At 30.1% G+C, this 16,009-nt stretch overlaps 1 protein-coding gene across 2 annotated transcripts in view; it reads left to right on the top strand.

The window, feature by feature from the left end:
• LOC118181820 (diuretic hormone receptor-like) overlaps window positions 1-16,009 on the top strand; it is a 376,168-nt gene that overhangs the window by 216,290 nt on the left and 143,869 nt on the right. For both annotated transcript variants that reach the window (XM_085819127.1, XM_085819126.1), the window contains 2 exons: window positions 1,686-1,865; window positions 6,396-6,518. In XM_085819127.1, the coding sequence (XP_085675253.1) occupies window positions 1,742-1,865; window positions 6,396-6,518 (247 nt within the window). In that variant the 5' untranslated portion in view covers window positions 1,686-1,741. The remainder of the gene's footprint in view (window positions 1-1,685; window positions 1,866-6,395; window positions 6,519-16,009) is intronic.

Here is a 16,009-nt window from a genome sequence, read left to right as displayed (position 1 = left end):
CCCAATAAGTTCGACCCGAAATGTTATTAACAGATAATAATAATTTGTCCATATATTTCTGTATTAAGAAATAAATCAAGTTCATCGTTTCTTAATCTATCCCAACAGTACGCACATATTCTTCTTTTAATGCTTGCCATCATCTATTAACCATGTAATTTATTATCATCTTATACGCCTCACGTAAATATGTATGGCATTAATTAATATATATTATACACGCAGAGTATTTAAAAAATCATTGCTTAAATTGGTTAAGCAAAGTAAAAGAGCGCTATTTAACTAAACGACAAATTCCTTTCTTGGAGGATTTCCTGTTAGAAATTGTCTTAAATTTATGTTACCTGTAAGAAAAACCCATAGAAATCTCTATAGTCAACCTCTTCACTGGCATATAAAGCTAGGTAAAGCTACCATTGCTCAATTATCAAATCTACTCAGTCACTATTGAGCCCGTATTTCAAAAAAGGTTGTTTGAAAAACCAGGTAGTCCAATGATGCCAGTTTACGAGATGGATGTAGCTTTTAAACACATAATTTTGGTCATTAGTAATAATTTGGTAATAATGTAAGGCCTCAAAACTTTTATGCACATTCTACATTCTACCATATTATAGTGATGATTTTTATTTATAAAGACAAAGAGCAGTTCTATAATACAGAAAACTGTATCTGAAAAAAATTACCAAGCATATATGGCTTCCGCGTTTTTAGCGGTAGAAACGAACTGCATGACGATATTAAGGCCAAACAAAAAAATAATTTTCATGGCCAAAACGTTGAATTTAAACATTTCTGTTAACTGTTATTTGAGGGTCATGTTTCTTATGAAAATTTTATTTTTTTAAAATTCTATAAATGGAACTGTATTTTATATGAAATGAAAGTATAAATGAAAATTTGTAGTTGGAAATATATGTGTAAATTAAGCATTCCAAAACATAAAACACAGTAACCAACATGTTTTTTCAAACAATATATATATATGTGTGTATTACCCACCCGAATTTAATTTTAATTTTGGAACATCAGACATTTAATTTTAAAATGTTTTTAAAAATTCAACAAATACTGTGAGAATTAAAGTTTTCAAATTATCTTTGCCAAGAACAAAATGTCCTCTACATTCGAAAATAAAATATACCACTTCTAGAATATAAGAAATTTAAAATTATTTTCTGTAACGTTAATTAAGTAATTTTTTGAACAAAATGACGCCCCAATTAAAATGTGCTGATCTTTTTTATTCCAACAAAAGTAAAACTTTTCAAAAACGTGTGCATCTTTTCAGCAATATCAACTAAATGACATAGACAAAAAATCACATATTTCATGAAATGTTCTATGATATACTATTTTCTATTTTCAATCTATTCTGTAACCGAATGAAAATATGAAATCAGAACGACGAAAAAAACATTTTTATGCGTTGTGAGCCGATTTGAATTCTGCCAGATGACTTAACTGACTTTAATTAACTGAACTGAAATTAATAGAATTTTTTAATAGTAGGGAAGAAAACTTGTAATTAATCAATTTATCTCCAACACGCTTCGCTATGAATAATTATTATAATTGCTGTGATATAAAATTTGAAGCTTCTGTATTTTATGCCAGTTACAGAACAAGTGATTTTATTAGTTTATTACTTTACAGTATTATATATTTTTGTAATTTATTTACAGGCCAAGACATGAATAGTACTGTCAGCTCCAAAACATGAAATTCTTCTTTTTCTATCATGGAATTAGAATCGGCGATTGTTGAAGATTCGGCTGCAACACTTTATCCATTTGCGAGTGATCAAACTCTTGAATCATTGTATTGCAACAATTCCCAGCTAGACCATGTTGATGCACCAAACGGTACGTAGTTTCAGAATGAATTGATTTTTAGTAAATAGTTAAGAATAAATGAAAGATTCTTGGAAAATAACGATAAGGAAAATATAAGAGCTTTTGCTATGAATACTTATGCAATACATGTTAAAGCTTTTATTCTTTATTACAAGTTTCTATAGATGAATGAATACGTTCTGAAAGTATAGAAAGAAGTTTAATTTAAGAAGAACGGCTAGAGGAAGAAAAGCGGAATTTCTCAAATGTATATTTGAAATAAAAGGCAGGTGACAGGCGACGGAAAACGGGAGAACCTGGCGTCTACCATAGGTAAGCATGTGCATACCGCTAAACCTGAAATAAAAGACTATCAACCGAAAACATCTCCAGCGTGACTGCCTACAAAGAACAACAACTATGATGGAAATGATTGATATTATTATCAATGCTTCACCTGAGGCTAAATTTTTAAGACCGATGAAATACTACCTACGCTCGAACCTAGACGTAAGGGCTGACTGCATATTGGTTTTGCATGGTTTTTCTCGTGTGAAATATGACTATGAGTCAGTTTTCCGTAGGAAATCCTCCACGAAGTCATGCGTCCTCTTAAATAGGTAGCTTCGTGTACTTTGCCATATCTGAATAACCTAACCTAACCTATAATTATCGATGACGTTTAGCAAAATATTGTAGTGATTATCAAAAGCATTCGCATTTACTGTTCGAGGTCTTCATTTGATTTATATCAAGTGGGCACTTAAGAAGCTATATCCTTCTGTGGTCCTTCTTTAAATAAAACTTTTATTTCTCTCAACTATGACTTTTCATCTTATGTATCCGGTAAAATAAGAATAATAGATCGAGGAACACCTCTCCCCCCCACACACACAAAAAGAGTTGTTCCTGAGTAGGTCGAGGAACGCCTTTCCCCCAAAATACTTTGTTCCTGAGAATGATAAGTCGAAGAACAAGCCTCCCCCCTCAAAAACAAACCCTGTTTGACGTTTTTTCGTATGTATTCTTTGTCACATGTAACAAAATCTTAATTAAACTTAATTCTCTTAATGTAACTTTTAGTTCTCTTAATTTAACCTTTTATTGTTGATTCTGTTTACTTTCCTACCGCCGATTTGAAAGCCAAAAAAATATATAGCTTACAAGATTATAAGGTATTTTCTCCCTCCTTTCTGTATGCCTTCATGATGTAATGGTTGGCGCATATTCGAGAGGTCCAGGTTCGAGTCCCAACGAGGGCATTGCTCATTTTTCACGTATTCAGCATCAAAATAACCTAGACTCTACAGTGGCGCCTGAATAAAAGATGGTGGATGATGATTCTTCACCACCAGAATTTAGCAATTTGGTCCCCTAATACCCAATCGCCTTTTAAAAGGGGGATTATATAAGGTATTTTCTCCCTTGTTTCTGCATGCCTAGTGGTATAACGGTCGCACACTCGTCGTGTATTCGAGAGGTTCGGGTTCTGAAGAGGGCATTGCTCATTTTGCAAAAGCAAATCTGCTCTAATTCTTCTAACTGTTCAATTAGTCTCTATTCTATTTGTTAGACAAAGTGTTATGTAACTGTATGGATCTACATTGCTCTAACGTATACTAGAATTTAAATAATTCGAGCACGAAGACTCAGTAATCCTAGTAGATAATTTTTAGTTCTAAACAAAGTTCAGACGAAAGCTTTTTACGAAGCTTCTAGTTCTCTCCAAATTTATAGGATAACAATCCCGCTCGAGAATAAGAACTTATTTCCAGCTTTCTAGAAGGAAAAATAGTATGAATTTCAAAAATTTCTTTCTATACATTTAAATTCTCTAAATCAATGGTCTCAAACTGCCGGTCCACGGGAAACGTCTGTCCACTAAGGCAATTTCACACTGCCCTCCATTATTTATTTGTTCTAAATACAGTAATTTTAGTTTTAGTGACCATTGGGATAAATATTTCCTGTTGACTGGGTCGACTGTTTAAATATTCTCAATACAAAGCTGCAAGGAACGAATAAACTTATCACCGACATTTGTGCTTGTATTAAAGGTTTTGCTATTAAATTCCAAAAATGGGAAAAGCCAACTGGAATCAAAGCATTTCAAACATTTCCTGCATGTTAAATCTCGTTCCATTATTTCAAAGAAAATCGTAAGTTTATGCAAGAAAACGGTATCATTATGACAGAAATTGGGTAAAAGATTTAAATATTTGAAATGTCTGAATTCTGGTTTTAACGTTAAAAATCATCATCATTAAAAAGGAAAAAGAATATCTCACCAGAAGATTTATAAAGAGCTCATTACTGTATATCAATTAATTGTAATATAAATCTTATTTAACGATTTAAGGCTACAGATTGGAATAACGTACATTCGTGCGTTTCGAAAGATAAATAATCTCAATTATGAAGTTTTGCGTTGCGATACTAAATTGTATTAGAAAAATAATCGGAGAGGTTTTTAACTTGTATGTATTTTTTCCTCACAATTGAAAATTAATAATTCTAACTTAAAGTGCCCCGTTTACCTATGAGTATATACAAGGCATAATGAAGATACTTTTTGTAAAATTTATTACGCGATCCTCTTACACAGCAAGGGAGGATGGCCCGTGAAAAATGTGAGGGAAACTGGCTCGTACCCGCGTAACACATACCACATAACATTCACGAAAACATCCATGTAACCAGGCCATTCACCGAGACTCAAACCCCTGTCCAAAATACCAGTACTCAGCGACTTTAACCGCTCGGCCGCTGGTGGGCCGATAAAGATAGTTTGGGGTTACTTTACATACTTTAAAAGAATTAAAATACCACCAAGTGTTACGTTTCAATAAGAAATAAAGCATTTTATAATTGCGCTTACATAAATCATATGCATCTTTTTGTATTTGTTAAAGAAAAATTTAAGGAAGAGAAGAAAAGATTAACCTTTTATTCTCAGGCTTTATTATTAAATTAAATAAACAATTTTTAGTTTTAAAATTTTTTTCATTAGGTTAAAGAATGTTTTCTCGTTTTGCTAAAAGAATTTCCTGCTCTTCACATAGTTCCATATTCGACCATATATTTGGGACCACTGCTCAAATAATATTTGACACGTACATAACAATTTAATTTAACACACTTCCAGCTCTTCAGTTTCATATTTGTGCGCAACAGCCAGTAGAAAAATTTATATAATATGTGAGTTACTTACTTCTTTTTTGTTCTTATTTCTGGAAGATGGATTTTTTACAAATATATTGTTTAAGATTCCTTGTTGCCTCAAATTCAGTGGTTCACTTCATCTGACTTTTCCCACAAACTTTTGATTTTTGGCAACAGATTCCGGATCGTTAACGTCAAATTTTCAGCAAATATTTTTATTAAGTAATGCTTAGTATTAATAAATGCTTAACTAAGGCTTAGTTAATTTAATTTCTCTCTATTTGATTTTACTCTGGGTACTGCATTTATTTATATATAATTTATTCCAACGGCAGAAAACAAACGCAAATTTAATGAAAGTTTAATTTGAGATTCATTCAAAACATAACAAAAAACAAATTAAAGAACAAAGATGCATCTGAAACACTTTCGGCTACAGAAAGTGGCAAAACGATTCAAATCTATTTTCAAATAAGGAACTCGTTTGAGATAATATAGGTAAGAATTTTTGGTTACCTATAAAACCCGAAACCTCACTTTGAAAATGTTTAATCATGTTATAATGAGAATAAATTTTAAATCTTCCTGTTATTTAAAACTGGAATCTTTAGGAAATTCATTTTTATAGCATTATTTTAATTATAATTATTTTAATTTTTACGCTTTTATTATTTGGCGAAGAAACATTTATAATCAGTTTGCTAATTAAGAAAAATTACTTATTATGACTATCAGCTCATTTGTTTTCATTTCAATTAAATTTCTTAGCTTTCTCAAGTATGGTCATTAAATATTTAAATTAGTTCTTTACATTTTTCTTTATTATTTGATATAATAGTTAGATTCTTTATATTATTTAATTTCGGCTATTTTTGTACTGCTAACGTTTATTCCTGGCTCTTCATTTAAATTTTTTCTTATTCAAAAGTGTCTATTTTAAACATACTTATAATCTTTACTCGTTACTTTTATTTACCATAGTCTTTATGCTAATTCTTCCCTGATTCAAAACATTCTCCTAAAGGTGTATTTAATTTAATTATGGCAAAGCACACTAGGGATATCTGCCTAAGAGGAGGGATGCCTTCGTGGAGGACTTTCTAAGGGAAACTGGCTCGTATACACGTTACACAAGGCGAAAACCACGGAAACGCTCATGCAGCCAGCCCGTTCGCGGGATTCGAACCTCAGACCGAACTACCAGTGTTCAGCGACTTTACCGCTCGGCCCCTGGTGGGCCTTCTCCTAAAGAACCTGACAATAGATGTTATGGTTTTGTTAATATTTTATAAGTTCAGTAAATGTAACTTAAAACAATTATAAACTGTATTTTGATTCATCATTATTCTACATCCATACAGTTTCTATATGTTTCTTTAATTTCGTTTTCATTTTTAGGAAGCGCCGTATTCTGTAATGTTACGTGGGATGGAGTTTCCTGTTGGCCGGCAACTCTGGCCGGAAATACAGCAATGGTCCCTTGTTTTTCTGAACTTAACGGTGTCAAGTACGATGTAAGTGGTAAGTCGACATTTCTTGCATTTATATGGCCAAGATTCGGAGCTAATAAGTGCTACGCAAAACATACAGCTTAGTCATATATCAAATTTTATATCACTTAGTTAAACGTTCCTTTTCTTAAATCAATAAATATTTTAGCAATAAAGTATAAAGGAATGCTTTAAAAATTTATACTTTGCGACAGAGTGATAATTTGTGCAACTTCATATTATATCCTATCCTTTGTTAAGCATTGGTTAAATATAAGAAATTGACAAAAATGTAGGAAAAAAAGATCTACTTACTTCCATTTATAAAATTGTTAACTACAGAATGTAAAGATTATTGCTGCGAGTAATTAAGGAGTATTGCTTATCTGAAAATCGTAATGAAAATTTTATTTCAATACATGCCCTTACAGGATCAAAAATTAAAGATTCAAAACTTTCCGTTAGGGCTATATCCGGCAGACTAAGTACCAATATTGAATTTGGAAGTTACTATTCCACAATGTTTCTTCGAATGTAGTTGTCTTTAGGCAATATCATTCGGTGTTTTTATAATCATCAAAAGTAAGCATCCATTCTACTCAGAGCAGTTAGTCTATCTCTCCATGCTGGGGGAGGGGGGATAGACAACGAATTGCTAGCTCAAGGCAGCTTGTAATTCCAACAAATACATAAATTGATGTTTTTTTTAGTGATTCCCCTACTCCACGAACGTGAAATGTTCTCTGATACGTGATACTTTGCAACACACCTAAATTTATTGCCCAATGATTCGTTTGTAAGGAAAGAGAACCCTCGCTTCGCTTTCTTTAGCTTAATCAATTAACCGACCAAGCAAAGGATTCATTAACGTAAGATCTAAGTCATGCGCTTAGTTCTCAGCTATTTCAGTCAGCGACAAAAAAGAATTAGAATTGCAGCATCGTTTTGACAGCTCAGTTTGTAAGCTAAATCTTGTGTCACTTAACGTAAATACCTACTTAATATGTACATGGTGAATAACGCGAGAAGATTAGCGTCTCGTTTTTTGCATAGATTCGAAGAACGACAAGTGAATAATAATAATAGCAAATGTAACTGAAAGCTGGTTTGGACTGCGGCTTGGTAGTTTAAAAACTAACGCGTTTAGGAAACTCTGCTGCTTTCCCTGAGAATATAATAGTACTTTAAATATTTGCAAATCAAACAATAAATTAGAATCTGTAGGGCTACTTTTGTAACTAGAAACTGAGTTAAAAACCTGCAGACCGTAATACAGATATCGAATACTCGCTACGTCTTTTACAACTCGCAAATCAGAGATACAAAATGTAAAAGAATAAAATAAATGTAAATAATAAAAAGAAGGTTATTTAAATAACCTTCTTTTTACTCTTGATTTGTGCATACGACACAACTTGTACTACAGAGGAAATTTCCACAACATGTGAACGTTTTAAATACCCAGAATTAAATTATAGTCTATATAACATAATCTAAAACTACACATTAAATAGAATGAGCTACCTTATATGATTCAAATAAATAAGTAATATAATAGTATGCTAATAACAATATATAGGTATAAATACTTTATATATACAAATACTTTATGTACTTAAATCTAGATCAAGATCACTGCAATTGCTCATGCTATATAATAGTTTCCTGACAATTCTAATATTGAGAACATTTCGAAACATTGTTGCACACCAGCTGAGATGTCAGCTTCCAGCAACACTGCGCTGTCTATCATAAGACCTACAACTTAAAGAAAGATAGTTGCTGCAATATATCAGATGTGTTAGACTGCTAATAGCAATTCTTTTACTGTTACTCAGCGGTAAAAGAATTGCTCTTAGAAATGCAGAATTTCAATAATGTGAAGTAAAAGAAAAAAAAAACAGTCTTTAATTGCTTCACATTTTGAAGATAAAAAATCCAATTTTTCAATTTTGGGGAATCGAAATCTTCACTTGCACTAATTCCTCTTTAAGTTTGGATTTTCTATAATCTTCAGAATTATTTGTGTATAATAATGTAGTTTATGAAGTAGCTTCTGTTCTGTTCCCATTGGAAATGAGAAAAATTTATTTGAATGCCATCACTCTACTTTGGACCTTCTAGTCCAGCTTGTACATGAAACATTACAACTTCTATAACTACAGCTTCAATAGTGATAATCGGAAAAACGCTGTGAAAAGTGTTGAATTAGTTCCAACGAAACTGCAGTTAGCGCTTATTTTCCCCCTTTAATAGTGTTAATTTTTACTTTTATCTGCTTCTTGTTTATTTGAAATTGCACAAAATTATTAAGTAATTAAATTAGGCGTAGTCGCGTTTAACCTATCCTTTTACAGACTAACAATTCTGTATTTTTACTACTGCTGCTAAACTTCTGCAACTGTAGACTTTTTCTTAATATGTAGTTAAGTCCCAAAAACTATTAAAATTTAAATGTTGCTTTACTGATAAATAAGACACATCACCTCATATTAAATTAATTCGACTAGAGAAAAATTAAATGATGCTTTACTGATAAATAAGACACACCACCTAATATTAAATTCATTCGACTAGAAATTGAATTGATGTTGTAAACTTCTTGGTTACTGGTTAGGCATTTAAATTTTTTTAATTTCATATAACTTATTTTCCTGCAAATTGCTCAACTAGAATATTATCATTTCTAAATGCTTTATTTAAAAAGACTATCATCCCGTCAAAAGATTGGACCTCACATAGCTTAAAAGTTTATAATTTCGATTACGTTTTGGAAGCTGTATAGTGTGTTATAAGAACCAATTATGTAAACAATTCCGAAATTTTCTGCAAAGCATTAACAAAATCATGTTACTGCTACAAAATAAATATTGTAGTGACACCTGTACATGATTTTTTAATCTTTTTAATTTTATTTTTATTAACACGTTCACATGATATGAAAAATTGCAGAACCATACACAGTGCATGCTACTGATTAAATCGTTAACGAACTGAAAAAATGAATAATGAATTTTTTTTATATTTTATTGATTATTTTTCTAATATTCTAACTCAGCGGCAAACTTTTCAGTGGACAATATTTGCGGTTCTTTTTATAATATTATAGAATAATAACTATTGACTGGAATTAAGCTAATAATTTTGTGTTAATCTAAATTTTTAACAATAATTAAAACGAAGCGGAATGCGTCATGTAAAATTATAAATGTACGTCATGTAAAATTTTTCAAAAGTGCTTTAAACAACCATCGTAGTTAATTTTTTTTATTTATTTCGCTGATTTTTCTTTCATTCGGATATATTGTAAATTCAGTCTTTTCTCCATTAAAATCAAGAAGCTGAAAATTGTTATGCTTGAAAATATTAAAATATTTTGTCCTTGCTGTTTATCGTTTATATTTATAATATTGCTTACAAATTTATTCTAACGAAAACATATTAAAAAGTTTTTTATTACAGAACTTTTCTGTAAGGATGTGACAAAATTCAACTTTTCGTTATACGCAATTACCTGCGCGAACGACTTCGGTTAGTTACTATGCAGTTTTTTAATCCGAGAGACAATGACAACAAAAATAAATGCGCTTCGTTTTAGGAGAAATGCCGCTTCCACTATTTATGTGACTTATAAAATATATGGTATTTATATAAGGTTATGAATTAATGTATGTCATTTTTCACGTTGAATATGCTCATAAAAATAAACCAAGCACATACTGTAAACTAAATGGGTTAAGTATACAGAAAACGTTCAGCTGGTCTCAGACTTAAGATTTATGAGCAGGATGTATCTAATAAAAAGCCGGATATTTTCCCAAATTTCTTTATTTTTTCCATAGCCTTTATTTTTATTAATTTCCATAGTCTCTATTTTAAGTAAACGTAATTATATAGTGGTTTCGTTTGAAAGCCAAATTTTTTATATTTCCGATATTAATTGATTAACAGTTCAAAATAACTGCTGTCATAACAATATCAAGAAATGTATTCATGCTTTTAAAACTCTTTCTCGGGCTTCCACATTATAACTTATTTCAAGAGTAAATCAAAACCTGTTGAGGTCGAAATGCTGAAACTTTGTCAGCAGAAAAGAATAACAAATTTTATTCATGAGGGTAAATACTATAATTTTTGCTTCATTTTATTCTGTAAATAAATCATTAAAGCCACAACGCATTCGAAGAATTTTGCGGTAAAGGGTCCGACGTAATGTAAAGCAAAACAATAATATATAAAATATTTTGAATTCTTCCGAGTCAAAGGTATGAAGCTTTTGCTGAAATAAAGTCATTTTATACTAGATTTAATTCCTACAGGTATTATCTAATAAAATAAAAAAGAGTAACTGTTAAAGAGTTTAACTAGAGTTCACTAATCCAGCGTTATTAAGTTAACACAGAGAACTGGAACATGAACTGCTGAACTTAAAATTTTTCCTGTCATAATGTCGGTCAATTTCAACAATAAATTAAACAAATTTAAATTTGTTAAATATTTAGTGTAAAACACCTTCACGTAGCAATCTAAATGGGGAATAATATAACTCATAGGAAATAGTTTACGCCATATAAGTTTATTGAGTCTCGTGATTAACGCGCGTGCCTTCTTCTAAACTAAAATTGCTTCTTCTATAAAGTATTTTCTCCCTCCTTCCCGCATGCCTTCGTGGTGTAATTAGAAGCCTACCCGACGCGTATTCGAGAGGTCCAGGTTCGAGAACCGGCGAAGGCACTGCACATTTTTCACATCTCCAGCATCAAAAATCCTAACGTCTCTATACTTCAGCTAAATATTCAAAGACATTTCTTATATAGTTTTTAATGCCTTTAGTTTTAAAGCGACCCAACTTTGTTTGGACTCATCAGAAATTATATAGAAATCAAGCCAATAGTCCAAACGAGAGCTCGAGGTGTTTTTACTTTATATTTACTACTTTATTTACATTTTGGGAAATATTGCCTTCGCCTAGAGTCACACTTCGAAGAATGAAATAAGAGTGAAAAAATTAATTTAAAGGTGTAACTACACAATAAATAAAGGAAAATAACCATTGCATTACTATAGGCGCATCTTAATAAATAAAGCGGTTCTTCAGTATTGATACAAATTTCTAAAGCTTTTCATTAAAACGTTTCATGAGAATATCAGATGCATATATATATTGTTTCCTGATGTTATCAGATTTCAAGAATTCAAAAATTAATAGTCTCCCTAACATTTTTCATTTTTGAAACATTAGATGCTTTAGTTTGTATTTGGAATAAAAGAAGAAAAATAAAAACTTAAATTACCTCATAACTTTCCCTATGTTTTAAATAATAATTCCAAATATTAATTAATGCACTTACATTTAACAAATCTTATAGGTTAACAAAAGTTTCGCATTAATTGTGATGGTACTGTTTTTTTCTCTTATCATTAAGGATAAGAGAAAAAAAATAAGGTTGGTACACAAATCATTTGAAAATATTTTTGAGAGCCTAATTGAGAGCTATGTAAAAGTGGAAAGTGCAGACGTTGTGTTCCAGGAAATCCAAAATGAAAGTTAGTAGGGATTTTGACATGTGGCAACGGTGTACTTATAATCTTATCCCATTCCATCCTTAAGTCTCCTATTAAAAACTTTAATATCTATTTTTTATTAACTAGAAAACAATGTAATCAAAGGCTAAATGTTTTCATTGAAGATAACATTCAAATTAAACCATTTAAGGGTAAAAGTAATTAAACTAAAAATATTTGTCAATGTTATGAAATTGTATGAAACAGCAATTTTAAATCGCTAGCTTATTTAATCATATTCTTTATAAGAAGTATAGAAGGAAGCAAATTTTTATATTCTAAAACACAGACTGTAATCTCAGACATCGACGAAATTTAAAACGAAAAGAAGTCTAGAGAATTGAATTTAAAAACAGGAAAATTCTGTGTATAAAAATCTATAAATTAGTTATATGTCTTAAATTAGTTCAAGATTTTAAAATTAATGTGAAGTTGAAGTTCGTTTTTTATATATATCCATATCCAAGCCAATTAATTATTGTACATCATGAAAAGCATTCAGATGTATTATGATACTTTTCTATATAAAGAAATATTGAAGATATTATTCGTATACACTTAAAGAATACATTTAAAATTTAAATACAAATATATGTTTCTTGTGAAAATGTTTTTTGAAATTTCAAGACACAAATCTGCTGTTATTTAATCAATGTTCAAGGACCATAAATATTAATTAAGAAGTCTTGTATCCATCTTCCTCTTAAACTGATTACTAACACTTCCAATACCATTATTAGTAATCACTTAACTCGATTACGTTTCTCAATCCAGAAAGAAGCAATACTTGGCATTGTTTTTACTCGAAATAAATCACTTTATCTCCCAAATGTGCTTCCTGATTTAATTTTCGTCATTATCTGGCAAAATATGAGGAAACATGTATTCAGATGTTCTTATTAATGATAAAACTTCTTGGGATTTTCTTCTATTGGAGCAATTTAGTTCCAAGACTTGTGAATAGCCTTTCATCTTACGACTATTATTGTCATAAATTATAATACGGAAAACTTAAGTCCTAAACTTTAATAGGAATCTTTTTCTGAACACGATAAACTCATCTATTTGGTATAATAGTACAATTTGTGAATGTAATTGCATGAGGGAAATTCGTACTGTTAAATATTTTTCTTATGTGTATACATATGTGTGTGAGTGCGTGTGTGTAAACTTATATATAATAGTATCATAGGCGGTTATAAAAGACCATTTCCTTCCTACCGCCTTAATCTATCTTCTGAAGGGAAAACAGACGCTAATAAATTTTTAAATATTTAATTAAAATGTTTAAAATTAAATAAATAAATAGCACATTAGATTTTGAAGTTCGAAATGTGTGTTGATTTTTTTTCAGTACTTTTAGCATATAGACTCAAGACTAATTTATTTCGTAGAAAAGACTCTTATGTAGCAAAAAATTATAAAACTTCAAAGGTGAATATTTCTTATTAAAAAAAAAAATTCATTGTCACAAAAGCAATTCTCAGTATATTCAAGTGAAACAAAGAAACATTTACAGGCGCACAGACTAAACAGTGAAGTCTTAAGACATAGTATTTACACTTTAATAAATTTTGGAAAAGCCATCGTCTAATCGAATTCCAAAATATACTACTGAAATCGAATATGGTTCATAGCGGACTTTTAGGCCGGAAAATCCTTTCGTCATTTACGTCATTGCTACCAGTCCAAATATAATAAATATAACCAAAATTCTTGAAAAAATAATATCAGTTTTATTTTGTTCAGTTTTGTTATACATATTTTATCGTATATAATGAAACTGAATAAAATTACAGAATTACGGATTCTGCTAATTACAGATTACAGAATTACAGTAATAAAATTACAGATTTCATTGTTGAATGTTCCGTTTTTATGTATATTCATTATATATATATATTTATATATATATATATATATATATATAAAATTGTAGTAAGCTCGCCTAAAAGTTACCAAGAGCTGCTGCTCCAAAAATTTCAACACGTTTTAAAAAAATTAATACATATGAAAATCAAACCATTAGACATGTAAAACATTAAAAAAACAGAATCAGATAAAAAGTTAAGCGGAAAATGGTAAATTAGCCCAATTCGACTTCCAAACTGGCTTTTCAAGGGAAATTTCATTATTTGAACGTCGAATCAAGCTAATCCCATTACGCGTTTCGCTGAAACAGACAATTGAAACTTTTTCGCTACAAAATTTTTTAAAATTTAGACAAAGTGTCTTGGAAATTTTAATAGTCTCAATTCTCTGTTCCAATTTCCCGACGCGTCCGCACAGAATGACACATTAAGGTGTTAATTTTACTTATTTTGCAGCATATTGCGCAAGATGTTTTCTAGACCAAAATTGGTTTTTTTAAAATTATAATTACTACCTTGCTTGATATATATATATATATATATATATATATACATATATATATATATATAAGTGTGTGTGTAATAAAACAAATTTAGATATAGTTTACGTCATTTGCTACCATTCACACAGAGCACAGCGGGATAGCGTCCAAGCGGTAAGAAAGGTAGAAACTAAGCGCGCATTTATCCAATATAGAAGATCGCCAAAAAAAAAGGTATTGGTTTTGGTTACATAAGTTTCAGTTCTAGAAATCCTGAGTTTAAATTCCCAATTAGCTACGTCATCAGCGTTACGCAAGCTCTGTGGCATAGATTAATCTAAAAATGGCGCAGTCCAGAAATCCTGTAACTATTTTTAGAATAGAGAAACGACATACCCAAATTAAAAATGAGGCACTGAGAGACTATTACTAAATTAAATTTTAAAGATGATCTACATATTTTTATTTTACTTATATGTATGTATATTTAATAAAAACAATAAGAAAATAAGAATGTAAAAATATAATATATGACAGATTTTAAAATGCGCATAAAGTTGCAGTAAAATGACGTGATTAACAACGATTTAACTTTGCTGATTTAATTTAAGAGTAGTTGCTGATTTAATTTAAGAGTATTTAATAATATACACCTTTATTCAGTCACGCTATTCTGACAATCATAAAAGTATTCAAACATAAAAATTATATAATTCTGATATATAATAGGAATTGAAATACAGAATTGAAAAAAAAATAGAAAATTTTAATTTATTACATATTGTACTTTTCATTTGCTAGATTATACATGTCGACGTTTATATACTTGTATGTTCACATATTTTTATTAATGTCAAACTGACTGTAGGAGAAGTTAGTTCACGTTATTAAATACTTTGTTGTCGCTTCAATTAAAAAAATTAAACAATTATACATATAAAGAGAGAACTGCGCTCGATGTCTGTGCCTTACCATAAAATTTCATCACCACCGTTCTTTTTTATTTTGGAAAATATTCGCAGATATTTAATCAAATTAAGATTCCCTTAAGTTGTGGCTATGAATAAGAATTTTGAAATAAAATTAAATCAAATATTTTTGCTATAATCTTGAGACTAATAACAAATGAAGTAAATGGTTAGAATTTTTCCCTTCTAAACGTCCGCTATCAACCATTTTCGACTTCAGTAAAATATTTTAAAATTGGATTAAACCCGGACTTTTCCAAAATTTATCAGATTGTAAATGTTTTGTAACTTCACTTAGTGTACGCCTGAAAAGTCTTTGCGCCTGTAAATGTTTCTTTGTTTCGCTTGTACATAATGAGCAGTGAAGCTAATTTGTTGAGCTAAACTTTGCTTCCGTGGCAATGGACATTTCTTAAATAAAAAGAATAATATATATTGTTATACAGAATATATATATATATATATATGTATGTATGCATGTATGTATGTATAGAATATATAGAGTATAATATATACAATAATAACATACTTAAATTAACAATTTAGTAAATCAAACCATCCCAGAAAAGTGCTAAAACTGTATAAAGAAACCTATTGCATTTTGAAAAAAGGTTATCCCGTACTATTTTAGAATTT

The sequence above is a fragment of the Stegodyphus dumicola genome, chromosome 6 (assembly GCF_044657685.1).
Source record: "Stegodyphus dumicola isolate Sdum_Otavi_A_Nest chromosome 6, ASM4465768v1".
NCBI classification, from domain to species: domain Eukaryota; kingdom Metazoa; phylum Arthropoda; class Arachnida; order Araneae; family Eresidae; genus Stegodyphus; species Stegodyphus dumicola.
This window is presented reverse-complemented; position numbering and strand designations above follow the sequence as displayed.